Source organism: Mustela nigripes, chromosome 6, assembly GCF_022355385.1.
Source record: "Mustela nigripes isolate SB6536 chromosome 6, MUSNIG.SB6536, whole genome shotgun sequence".
Lineage (NCBI taxonomy): Eukaryota > Metazoa > Chordata > Mammalia > Carnivora > Mustelidae > Mustela > Mustela nigripes.
Genome location: NC_081562.1, coordinates 75,452,503 through 75,466,507, shown reverse-complemented (window position 1 = coordinate 75,466,507; position 14,005 = coordinate 75,452,503). Strand labels below are relative to the sequence as shown.

At 33.7% G+C, this 14,005-nt stretch overlaps 1 protein-coding gene across 6 annotated transcripts in view; it reads left to right on the top strand.

Annotated features, from left to right (window-relative positions):
- The window catches only part of KIF21A (kinesin family member 21A), a 151,753-nt gene that overhangs the window by 92,216 nt on the left and 45,532 nt on the right, over positions 1 to 14,005 (top strand). For 3 of the 6 annotated variants that reach the window (XM_059402889.1, XM_059402888.1, XM_059402893.1), the window contains exons 11-14: positions 2,577 to 2,780; positions 8,752 to 8,790; positions 13,282 to 13,372; positions 13,783 to 13,900. In XM_059402889.1, the coding sequence (XP_059258872.1) occupies positions 2,577 to 2,780; positions 8,752 to 8,790; positions 13,282 to 13,372; positions 13,783 to 13,900 (452 nt within the window). The remainder of the gene's footprint in view (positions 1 to 2,576; positions 2,781 to 8,751; positions 8,791 to 13,281; positions 13,373 to 13,782; positions 13,901 to 14,005) is intronic. The other 3 variants (XM_059402892.1, XM_059402891.1, XM_059402890.1) reach the window with 1 other exon arrangement.

The following is a 14,005-nucleotide window of genomic DNA, read 5'->3' as shown; positions in this document are numbered from 1 at the left end:
TCATAGCAATTTTTGAAAAGATAGGAAAGTATAAAAAAAAAAGTCATCCATATTGCTGCTATTGCTAGCACCAATGTTAATATTTTAATATAAATATACCTCTTCAATGTTTATTCAATGCATACTTTAGCAATTGATATGGATATATATATTACTTTACTATCTTTTCTTTGAAATGTGACAAGATATTATGAGCATTTTTAAATGTTATTAAGTATTTTTCTAACATAATTTTTGCAGATCCCATGTGATACTATCTCATAGTTGTAACTGTTTCATTTAACTAATCACTCACTGCTTGATAATTATATCATTTCCAACTTTTTGCAAAGAACAGTTATTATTCATTAGATATATTATCAGTCTGATGAATTTTAAATTTGTTATATCATTGATCCTCATAACAATCATAGGGAAATGTATATTTTCCTCTCATTCTACTGAGGAAAGAGTAGAGGCTTGTAAAGACTAATAACCCAAGATCAAGTGAGTGGCAGAGCTAAGATGCAAGCCTTCAGTCTGCTCCTTCCCAGGGAAGTTGGTATTCTTCCCCTAATGACTCACTGGTTGGTCTCCTGTTAAATGAAATGCAGGCGGCAGGGTGGATTGGTGAGTGGGAAGAGAAAGAGAGCCTTTAAAAAAGCCCAAAAAGCAATTTCTGCTAATGTATCTTCAGCTTTGTGGAGCTGATCCCTAAAGGTTTCAGCTTTTATCAGCACCAGCACTGAAGAACATGGAATATACCCCTTATGAAATTCAAACTTAAATCAGGTAATAAAAAAAGAACTTATCTGGTTATTATATAAATGAACCAGTACGAAACAGGTCATTATTGATAGCTAGTTTATTATATTTTTGTTTATTCTTGACATTCATTATTATGTACCCAGGCTATATTGAAAATATAGAAAAATGTGAAAAATGTGAATTTTGACTTTGAGGGTTTTTAGAAAAGATTTTATTTATGACAGAAAGAGAGATCACAAGTAGGCAGAGAGGCCAGTGGGGGTGAGGGGGGCGGGAAGCAGACTCCCCACTGAGCAGAGAGTCTGATGCGGGGGTCCTGATCCCAGGACCCTGAGATCATGATGTGAGCTGAAGGCAGAGGCTTAACCCAGGCGCTCCTGACTTTGAGTTTTTATAGTTAACCTGTGTTTTTATACTTAAGTTATGCTCTTGTTGAACAAAATGACAGCATTATATTCAGAAGCTTCTTTAAAATAATTTTGAAATAATTTAACCTGGAAGTTTGTACACAGCTACTTAAACATTTCAAATTACTCTAATTGTTATTCTGCTTACATATGATACCAGACATATAATAAAATAATTTCATTAAAGAGTATATAAGACCCTGACTTGAAACATATATTCACTGACTTATATACACTGTTTCTAGCTGATTCCAACAGTGTCATAAATAATTTTGGTAGTCAAAACAAAACAAAACAGAGCTGACTGCATCTTCTCAAGCTTATAAGGTGCAAATTAATCTAGCATCTTTCTCTGAAATACTTGGACATATGGCAGAAATTCTGTGCAATATAGTTTTGAGACAGATCTAATAAGGTAGTACTTTCTCCTTATGGCCCTGTCTCAATCACCCTTCTGCCAGATTGATCTTGGAAATCTATTATATTGAAGTAGGTAATTGTGTTCTTGATGATTTTAAATCAAGTAGAAATAAAAGGACTAGCCTAGGGGACTCTGAATCCCTTTTTGTTTCAAGAGTCCCCTCTTTCAGAATCTCGTCATTCTATGTTTTTTGCACATTACTGACAGTACATACATTTTCCTCCTGTCATTATTAGGCCTGCTTGAGCAAACAAAAGAATGTTTTCAATTATTAAACTCAGGTTTCCTTGGAGATACCATCTTTTCCCACGCCATGCTTGGGAGCCAGATGTCTTTTGGCCAGTTAGGGGCAAGTTTAACTAACTATTCCTTACAAAGATTTGGAAATGCTATTATAGCATGATGAATGAAGCACTGAAAGAAAGGGGACCATGCTGCTTGTAGATTTTAAGTTTAAATGATGGGTTTGCAAAGCAACATCAGTAATGCCTACTGGCCAGAATGCAACTAATCTAATTACCCATTGGCACTTCTGAGCACTAAAAATGTGATTTCAAATTTATAATTATTTAATCAGAGAATTTAAAAAATCCTAAACATTAATGATTGTGAGCCTGTTTATTTAACAACAACAACAACAACAACAACAATCCTACCTTGTAGCAACATTGAGATACATTTTGAATAACCTTTTGGCATACGAAACAATATATTTAAAATGTTCCCTATTTACTGCTAGAGTAGTCAGACTGTAGAGACAGAAAGTATCATGGTGGTTGCTAGGAGGGAGATGAGTTCATATTTAATGGGTGCAGAATTTTAGCAGGAGAAAATGAAAAATTTCTGGAGGTGGACGGTGGCTGTGGTTACACAATAGTCTGGATCTACATTGTGGTGCCGAGTTAATATGCTTAAAAATGGTTAGGGTGGTAAATTGTATGCTATAAATTATTTTCTGTAATAAAAAATGTTTCCTGTTTAAACATATTTTTATTCACTAGGGCAAAGTTATTAGAAAGTGAAGCAGTGAATGAGAACCTTCGAAAAAACCTGACAAGAGCCACAGCAAGATCACCGTATTTCAGCGGATCATCAGCTTTTTCTCCTACTATACTGTCCTCAGACAAAGAGACCATTGAAATTATAGATCTAGCTAAGAAAGACTTAGAGAAGCTGAAAAGGAAAGAAAAGAAGAAGAAAAAAAGGTAGTGTTATAAAGTCACTGCTATATGAATCCTTGTTTTTCTTTCTTTGCAGGATATGTTAATTTGCAATTACAGTGAGTATACATAGTTTCACGGTATATTAAAAAGGAAAATGCCATTTAAATTAGCTGAAAATTATAATGATATATGTTTACTGGTTTATCTCTACTAGTATATAGGAAAAATAAGTTAATTGTAATAATGTGGTAGATTTTATTTAGACTATGACAAGGTAAAATTAGTATTTGAAATTATTTTACTATTTTTCAAATAGCTGCTTTTGCATTCCATTCATCTTTTCTGCAAAGCTTGCTCTACCATTACAACTCACTGTTTTCATTTCTTTCCCATTTTCTAATGCAATTAAGTAGTCTCATGAATATAATCTGATTCCTGTCTAGATTAGTTTAACTAAAGGCTAAACTAATCCATCAGACTGTCATTTAATGTCATTTGGTCTCTTCAGTATTTTCTGCAGGGCTTCCAATTTGATTATGTCAGAGTTATTTATGTTATTTTAGGCTTTTTGAATCAACAAGGAGTTATTCAGCTTTTCACCACTGTTCTAGGCTTTCTTTTTCTTGCATCCTGATAATATCTTCTTCTAAAATCAACTGGGTGCCAAGAAGAAGAAAATAAAAATTTGACCACTTTTAATGTGTGAGTGGTTAAATATTCACAAATTCTTTACATGTCTACCTACTGATTCTGTGGTGCAGTCACAATAGTTACTAAATATATTTTGAACATGCCAGTCAAATTAATTTTAAGCGTTTTGGCTAGATATTCAAAAGGGGGCACAGCTGTCAAATGGTTTGTTGCAGGAAGCTTGCTTTGTAGAATTATTATTGCCATTTAGTCTACCTGCTGCTTTGCTCAGTTTATTTAGAAGTTTATGTAGGCAACCAGGCATTTCTTCCTTGAACAGTCCAGTTGACTTATGTAACTGGAGGTTTAAATTTTTCAAGTTAATTCTGCTGTGTGTCCTTGAGTTAAGAAGGAATGATCAGAATAATTAAAACAAGGAGTTACACATTTATGGTTAGGAGGCATTGCAACTGAAATTGCATTCTTCAGATACTAGTGTCTTAATAGGTGATTTTCATGGATGGCTGATTATGGCAGCAGTAAGATATGTAATGATTAGCTTTTATGCAGAGTAGTTAACATTGAAACAGTGGTCACAGAATTATATGTGATCCAACATACTGCTTGAATGAAAATGAGACTTTTGCACATGACTTAACTATTCTCTTATAATATTAGTTTTGTAGTTGGTCAAAATACCAGGCAGTGTGACTTGTTTTTAAAGGTCTTGGTTTTGTTCATGAATAGTAAGTATAAGAAAGGGTATATTTCTCAAGGTCATGAAGTGATTCTGCTGTTTCATTTTGAGGTAAATTTAGAGATGTTATCATAATCACCTGTTTGGCCTGAATAATGAATAAAGGGTAACCTAGAATGTTTTGACACTTTTTTTTTAAGATTTTATTTATTTATTTGACACACAGAGATCACAAGTAGGCAGAGAAGCAGGCAGAGAGAGGAGGATGCAGGCTCCCTGCTGAGCAGAGAGCCAGATGTGGGGATGCAGGGATCGATCCCATGACCTGGGGATCATGACCTGAGCCAAAGGCAGAGGCTTTAATCCAGGCGTCCCTGTTTTGACATTTTTATAGTGAGCTTAGGTATCCTAAAATAATACTTCTGATGGAGGTTATTTTTGTGACAATGCAGGGAGAGAAGCATTTTGTTTGGTAAATGGTACTAAAGGGAAAATATATTATTATTAACATTTGTCCCTGGTGCTTTTTTAAAGTAAAAAAATTAAATAGCTGTCATTTCAAAGTGAAAAATTGACTATTTCAGTGATTATGTTGGATGTAATAATTGTTATGAAAGGGGCGCCTGGGTGGCTCAGTTCAGCTCAGGTCATGATCGTGGAGTCCCAGGATCGAGTCCCACATCAGGCTCCCAGCTCCATGGGAAGTCTGCTTCTCCCTCTGACCTCCTCACTTATGTTCTCTCTCAATGTCTCTCTCTCAAATAAATAAATAAAATCTTAAAAATAAAATAATTGTTATGATAAAAAATAATAGATGTTAATGCTAGGAAGACCTTACTAAACAACTGTATTTAAACATAAGAACCCAAGTGAAAAAAGTTATTTTTTAAGAAAAAAATGATATGAAATAATGAAGAAAAAACCAAACTAGATAAATTTAGAGATATTACCTTAGCCATCTTGAAAAAAGTCAGTGATAGTCTAAAATGAGAAAAATTAATGCTTCCTAAAAATTAATAATCATATACAATACTTTAAATCATACTTTCTTAGCATTTTCACCTACATGCTATATCATGTCTTTGTAGAATTGAAACCTATATAATATAGTGTGAACCTGGAAAAAAAATTTGTTTGGTGCCATAAACTGCACGAAAGCCTTTAGAACCAGTTTATGAGTTATACTCCATACATATTCCATATGTAAATTTGTAGAATTTAATACAATTTTTCTTACCGCATTCTAGTCAAACCTTGTTATGGATTTAAACATGAGAACCAATACTGTTCCACTCAGCTTGATTAAAGCATTTCTTTAATCATTGTCAACTTTTTGCTGTAGATCCTAATAACTTTCAGACTGGATGTAATGTAAATTCCTATTTTAAAAATGTAAGTAAGCTGTCATGTTAGCCAAAGGGTTTGCTACCCTCACTTATGTTGAAGCAAACAGATAACAAAGAGTTCCACAAGTATTTTGAGTAACTGCAGTTTGTCTGTTTTTCCCCTGGAACTCTTTGGAGGCAAGAGCTCCTGTTTAGGTACACTGATTCTTGTTGAGTTGTTTTATAGCCCTTGTTTTTATTTATTTTATTCATCAGAGAGGGCATTGCAAAATTTGGGTTTTGCCTCAACCTTACATACACAGTAAATTCATTTAAAAAATTCTTCGGAAAAAAGATAAGAAAAAATTGTCTCTGGAAAATATTACAAATATATATTGTCCAGGTTTCCCAACTGACTCATATGAAATGATTTTTTTTTTCTCTCATTTTGTAGTGTGGTAAGAGCAATTCAAAAGGGAAGAGGAAAAGGAAAAAAGGGAAAAGAAACTCTTTCATGGGTGTAACCAGCCTTCAGGGAGAAGTGTGAATTTCTGCCTTAGGCATCCTTTTCATTCCGTCTTTTGACCCCCTATGTCCTTATGCCTGTTATGGTCCATTCCTCCCCTGGGAGGTCAGTTCTCATGTAATTCACCCTATTCCAAAGTATTCCTGATTTCAAAATCATCTACTTCCCTTTTTTTTTCTCTCTTTAAATTCAAATTTGGGACTAAAACCATCTATGGCTTAAGGAATCCATGCTATATATATCCACATTATAACTTAAAACCAATAACCCTCCTTTCTAAGGATGTTTGTAATTTTGAAAGAGGAAGCATTAATTCAAATACTGATCAACAGCACCCTTATGAAGGAAAAAAAAAATCAAGTTATGGAGGAAAGATATTTACCTACTTATGGCTGAGAGTTTCCAAGATGAATCTGGGGTTTCACTTTTGGGTTCAGATTTCCTAAGCTGTCCTCATTCTCATAGTTGCTTGCATTCCTCTCTACTAAAGCCACAAATTAGAAGCTCCATTTCTTTTAATTTACTTTGTTTTGTGTTTGTTAGTTTTTGGCTGTAGTGGTTACGAGGCCTCTAACAAAGTAAGCGTTGGTAGCAAGAGTATCAAGTGGGTCATTTTTATGTTAGAAACTGCTTTTATGTTCAAGAAGGGCATTCATAATTACATGAAAGTTGAAACTTTTTCTGCATCAGAGTCTTTATCAGAGCTACAAAAATTAGTTAATGTGTGGGGGTTTAAGGTTTATTCTTCTTCTTGTCTGTGCTTATTTTCTACTGAGTTGTAAAATCATCCATAGTTTTAGATAGGAAAATAGGGGAGTATAACAAAATAAAGTGGAATAATTGAAGAGGCCATATTACCTTTTTTTTAGTAACAGAAATATTAAAATTGTTGGCAAGATTTGTCATTCTCTCTCCTCTGTATAGGAGAGGCATCCTTTCTCCATGTAATGGAACTAAATGGAATGAAAACTTTAAGTTATGGGAAAGTATCAGGTTATTAGTGTTTTTTTTTTTCCCCTGCCATCACTGTCTTTGAACTACTTGTTGCAATGTTGTTTAGAGAAACAACTGAAAATTCATCTAACGCTTATCTGCTTATTAGCTTATATCATCCATATGTTTTTGTTTTTCTTTTAAAGATTTTATTTATTTATTTGACAGACAGAAATCACAAGTAGGCAGAGAGGCAGGCAGAGAGAGAAGAGGAAGCAAGCTCCCTGCTGAGGAGATGCTGGGCTCGATCCCAGGACCCTGGTGGGATTATGACCTGAGTTGAAGGCAGAGGCTTTAACCCACTGAGCCACCCAGGTGCCCCTCATCCATATGTTTTAATAGAGCTCTCTTGTGTTAGATAAACAAAAACTCTGCATATCGGACATAGAAAATTTGGGCTATTTACCAGGGAACCATATCCTTTGAGCTACTGTAGCTCATTTTCATTAGTGTAAGCCTAGATTAGGCATTACTCCCCATGTTTTTGGATATCTAGCTTTAAATGACTTGAATTATAAAAAACGTTACTCATTCATCAGACTGCATTATACTTGTGTTTAGTGGTGTCAGGTTGAAACTCTAGAAACACATAGATTTCTTAGGTGATGGCTTTGTTTTTCTTTTTCTAGCCATTATACTGGACCTTTTGATCCCTGGTGAAGATCACTCTAGAATTTTTTTTCCCCAGAAAGATTGCTAGTCTCTTCTTGGAATAGCAATATATAAGTTGATTAGGAAAAACAATTGCAGGCCAATAAATAAAAATTACATGCAAGCCCAAGAAAATAACGGGCTTAAAATAATTTATGCTTAAGACCCAATCTCTTCATTTAAAAATATTGATGATTCTGAAAAATATTTATGGAATTCTGGTCAGAAATGTGCTCTATCAAGATTGCTATATGCTTAATTGGAGCCTAGCACATCTGTCTTTTTGTTTATATGACAAATATTGGTATTCAGTACATTCCATTGAGTAAAGATGCCCAATTCTGTGTATTGAATATTGTTTCAATTATACTTCAAAGTCTTTAAGTATATATCTTTAGTTTTTCTTATATATTTCTGGTTGAAGATCAATCTTACTAATGGAAAGTACTGCATTTCCCATTTTATTGCCCCCTTTACCTTAGACCTTTTAATAATTTCTAATTATTAGTACAGTGATATTATGAGATTTTATTTTCAATTAATAAAATTACAGTTTTCACTGATATCATAACAACCATACTCATTTGATTGTAATACCATTTCATATATAATTTTGAAATAGAACATTTTTTTTTAGATTTAGTGATGTTCACATGTAGTGTATTAAGAATAAAAAACAAGTTTTAAAGGTAGCATTCTAGTATGTAGTATTAATGGTATTTTCATGTTATGGTATAAAGGCATTACTTTTTGACATTCTTTTGATGATGCCATAAAAATATCTTTTGGGAAGGCTTAAAAGGAAGAAGATATCATTGAAAGTGGTCTTTTTGGGGAAACTGAGAAGGTGGAAACATTTCAGATTTTAAAAAGTAATGGCATCCAAACACTCTTACTACTGATCAAGTTATATAAACTAAGACTCTACATTTTACTGCTAAATAATTTCAACTGAAAGTCTATATACTCTTCTTAGATATATAATGCTGCTTGTTTTTCTACTTACTTTTTGTTCATACAAAATGTATTGCCTTTTTACTGTGTATTGTCCTTTGATGATATCTTTTAAAATTTATTTTAAAGTCTTCAAGCTCATGTATCATTTTTACCTTCTTATCACTTTCGCTTTTTACTGTCTGGTTTGTCCTTCATTGGCTTGGCCTTCCAATACTGTGCCTCGTGATTTTGAAGGCTACAGAAACTTGAGGAAAGCAATCGAGAAGAAAGAAGGTTGGAATATTTCCCAGGTTTTTTATTAAAATGTCATTTAAATATTTAGTTGCCATTCACAAAGAAATGTGTTATAGAATTATAGATTGTTTCAGACTAGATTAGCTTGGTGCTCCTAAAATTAATGATGATTTTACAAAATTGACAAGTACATCAAATATATTTCCAGAAACTACTTTTACAGAATAAAATGCTCACTGTTATTTGGATTAAAATTCATGTGATTTTTGAATAAACTATCATAGTTATGATAGTGAATTCCCTTTTTTAGGCAAAAAAATGACCCTTCAAAACCCACCATTGACTTTCAGGATGTATCTTTCAAAAACTTGTGAACAGTGGGAATTTTTAATTGGGTGGGAACTGAGATTTTGTCATAACCCATGCTAAATCGCAGGTGGGTTTTTCTCCTCTCTTCCTTATTTGGTGTAATATTTGCAATATTATATTTGCAATGCAAATGTATTTGTATATATAAATATTTGTAATAGTTTTTGGAAAGCAACATTAAATAGCAACAAACCAATAGGAAACTGTGGCCTTATTACAGATAAGATTTACAAGACATTTTTTTAAAAAGATTTTATTTATTTATTTGTCAGATAGAAGTCACAAGTAGGCAGAGAGGCAGGCAGAGGTTGGGGGAAGGGGGGGAAACAGACTCCCTGCTGAGCAGAGAGCCAGATGTGGGGCTCCATCCCAGGACCCTGGGGTCATGCATGACCTGAGCTGAAGGCAGAGGCTCAATCCACTGAGCCACCCAGATACCCCTTAAAAGACATTTTTAAGGTTGGATTAGAAATATAATTGTTGCTATTAAAATGTATTTGAGGTTAGTGTCAGAAACAGGTTATTTTCTTTTTTTCACTTAAAATTTAGAAGCACGTTTTTGAAGTCTCCATATAATCAATATTTGCATTTTAGTCATTCAGAATTAGAGTTATTTAAACCAGGATTAAGTGGTATTTTACTTCTCATCAGGACTTCTCCTCATAGATTTTTCTAAATAAGCCCCCAGATTATATAATCAAAAGGATTAAGAAAATAATATTTAAATATTTTAGAAGCACCACTTTAGAAATTTCAACTCTTACTTAAAATAAGCTTTTTGGGAACTTTCACTATGTAGTAATTAGTTGCAGTAATAACATTTTAAATATGAAAGCTTAAAAATTATATTTTCTTAAAATGATTTAATAATTTACATTCCATAATTATATTCCACACATTCTATAGTAGTCTATAGTATCTGTAATTTTATTCTATAATTCTATAACTTATTTAAAGTATTCTACAATGAGAATGTAATTCTAATTATCTGTAAGTTGCACCGGAACTCATCTAACTAGTATATATTTAGGACATTATATTTATCATAAGAATTATAGCATTAAAAATGTGAGATTTCTTCTATTTCAGAAGGTCAAAATAAAATACAGAGTTAAAATAATCTATGGAAGCATCCTTCCACCTTAACATTTTCAAGTCCTTTAACTGTCTTCAGTGAGTAAGGTTTGCTTCCAGTTTTTATATCATCCCCTAGAGGACAGCAAAAGCAGAGCAGTTTTATGTCCCTGGATAGGGATTTTTGAACATGAATATGCATACAGATCACCTGAGTGGTCTTATAAAATGAAGATTCCGATTCAGCAAAACTGAGGTGGAGTCCAAGATTTTGCTTATCTAGCTTCGGGGTAATACCAATGCTTCCATGTCTGTGAACTGAACTTTAAGTGTAAGATTCTAGAATACCTCCCTGGTAGTCAAGACACTTGGTTCTAGTACTCTTGAGTGGATTAACTTCCCCAGGCCAGTTTCTTTTTAGGTTTTCACCAAAAATGTTGACATTGGTAGTCAAATGTCAAAGGGGTTAAACCACATGATCAGTAGTGTTCCTTCCAGCTCCAAGATTTTGATTCTTTGTAGCGTGCAAATGTAAATATCTTTCATTGCTGCTTAGTTATTTTAGATATCAATTTGTCTCACTTTATTGAGAACTTGAATGTTTGAGATACAATTATTATAAAGTATCAACTTGTATTTTTTTTAAAGATTATTTATTTATTTATTTGACAGACAGAGATTACAAATAGGCAGAGAGGCAGGCAGGGAGAGAGGAGGAAGCAGGCTCCCCACCGAGCAGAGAGCCCGATGCGGGGCTCGATCCCAGAACCTTGAGATCACGACCTGAGCTGAAGGCAGAAGCTTTAACCCACTGAGCCACCCAGGCACCCCTCAACTTGTATTTTTAAAAGCTTCAGTCTTAAGTGATTTATAAAGGGAAATTAATGTAAAGTTACAACTGTTGATCTTTCTACATCAGAATTGGCATGAACAGTTTCTAATACATGAGTTAACTTTATATATAGGTGAAAAGTAACATTTGCTGGATACTGGTGACTTGGAGAAAGTAGGAGGGTTAGAATAAAGTGGTTATTTAGCTCTAAACCAGAGTGAGAGGGAATTTGGGCTGGAGCTTAAATAATGAAGCAATCAACAATAACAAAAATTGTGTGCTGCAACAGTTTACAGAAAAAGACTACATAGGGGAAAGACTGGGGAATACTGATGGGGAATATCTTTCCAAACATATTCACCTGTCTTAGCCTTAACCTTAGTCCTAACCTCAAGTATAGTCTGTTTGAGTGCCCAGTACCGTCCTTTGAGTGGGATGATGGGTGAAGGGAATTTCTTTTTAGAGTTGCAGTTGGAACTGCATGATGGAAATCAACAGCCTTAGTATAACACAAGTGATGTAAGAGAGGCATTCAGTATAATCAAAAATTTTCTCTAACAAAATGAGTTAACAACAATCATGCAGCCCTGTTAGAATTTTCTTGATTTCTTTCCAGTTAAGATTGTTTTATTGGTATTGCTACTAGTTGTTCCTTCTCACTCTAGAGATAGCCATCTTCTATGCATCTTTATGCATCTTTCAGCCTGCGCCATTAGATTCCAACATAATTCGTGCATGAGACCCATAGAGGTGACAAACAGATGCTCATGCACAGTCATAGAGATTAGTGTATTTAATAAACAGTTACTGAACATTTATTATGTACATCCCCTGGGTACTGGGGACATAATGCTGAGTCAAACAGGCATGATCCCTGCCCTCTTAAGGATTACAGTTTAGTAGGAAAGACAGAAATTAAAGAAATAATGACAAAAAGAGCATGAATTAAGAATTCTGAAAAGTGCTTAAAAGGGAAAAATATTTTTATTGTTCTGAGTACAAAAGTATCTGTGAGAACTGGGACCTAGGGTTAAGCATTACAGTTTAATAATAACAGAACTTAAATAAGATTAAAATTTTATCCTAGAAACTCAAAACAAGTCTAGGTTTTAAGGCAGTTTTTGAAAGAAATGATAGCTGTTATAAAAGTATTTAGATAAAGTCTTTAAGCTCTTTGTACGAGGATTTTATTTGGAGAATATCTGAGTTTTTTTTTTTTTTTTTTTTTTTTTTTTTATCCTTGATGATTTCAAAATGTTAACAGTGGCATAAGAAGAAATCTTTCACATATAGATTTATTTGAAGTTCACTTTCTTAATATTATTTAGTATGATTGAATGTATGAGTCTAGTGAGCAGATGCCTAACTTCTGTGCATAGTTGATCATGATTGCTGGACCCTAAAAGAGTCACAGTGAATTAAGTGTGAAAGACTTTGCTTGCTGTACTGTGCACTGTCTTCTTCTCAAGACCACTGGGGCTGAGTTAGGTTGGCTATAAGCATTACCTGACATCAGTATGTGGTTAGAGCTATTAGTACCAGATGATAGAATAGGAGGCTTCTATTTGGTATGGCCAATCTTGGGGCAGATCCTGAAATTTCCTATTCAGTCAAAGGTCAGGTTGAACCTGAGACAGTTTTGATGTGCCAAGACCCTTTTCTGTGAGAACAGTTTAAGAAAAGTCCTGTGTCATAGGTATGGCCTAGGAAAAAAGCCTGTGCTATTACTAGATAAGATCTAACCACTATAATGGATACAGCCAGTGTAGACAAACTTACTGTGAGCAGATTTATCCTGGATCTCTAAATTTATCCTTAAATGTATTAGGACATCAATTAAATTTCAAATTCTGTATCTTTATATTTAAGATGGGAAAAGCCATATATTTAGATGAGAAAAGAAAAACGTGATTTCCTTTGAATTTAAATCACCTATGTTCTAGTTAATTGGCTGTCACTGTGACTAGTTCAGAGCTATTTCATCAGATCTCATGCCCTAAAGTATAATCTATTTTTCAGTGTTTCTAGAAAATAAGCTGTTCTCCAATTATATAATTCACTATTGTTTGAATGGCAATTTCTGTTTTCCTTTGACGCATCAGACATAACTTTGCTCAGTCAAATGATAAACTCTTAGTTTGTTTTCACAAATAATTGATGATTTTTAAGATCATCAATTTTTAAGATTTGGGAGACAAAAGTGAAAAATTTTCCTATTTTAATACTGTACCCTTTATGTTCCCTTTTTTTTAAAGTGTGGCTGGTAAAGAGGATAATACAGATACTGATCAAGAGAAGAAAGAAGAAAAAGGTATTACAGAAAGAGAAAACAACGAATTAGAAGTGGTAAGTATGACTACATTTCAGTGCCTGAATTTAGCTTGCTTATGGTTGCTGGTAACTATACTAGCTTTTATATGTAGAAAAGACAAATGATTATCATGCATCCATTTTAAACTAGGTGCTTGAGGACTTCTTTTCTTCAGAAATAGGAACTATAAAATACTAGCAACTCTCAATCTTGTACAACGCAAAAGCCTTGTGTGTGTGTGGGGGGAGGGTAGAATACTAGGATGGATGAAGTACTATTTTATTTATTTAAGATAAAATTATGTAAAAACCCTAAAATTGTGGAATGATTTTTGTACTTGATGAAAGGTGAAATTTATGTACTTCTGTATTTAGTACTCCAGCAATCTCTCTCTCAGTTTATTTTGTTAATATTGTGCTATTAATGGTCATAAATTACATTTTAGGAAGAGAGTCAAGAAGTGAGTGATCACGAGGAAGAAGAGGAGGAGGAGGAAGAGGAAGAAGATGACATTGAAGGGGGTGAAAGCTCCGATGAATCAGATTCCGAATCAGATGAGAAAGGTACTTGCGGTTCAGTACAAGGGCAAAAATTAATTTGGGCAATTTTTTAAAAATATGGGCAGGCAACATTCTCCATTTCCTTCTTGATGAGGGCAGCTTTTAGAA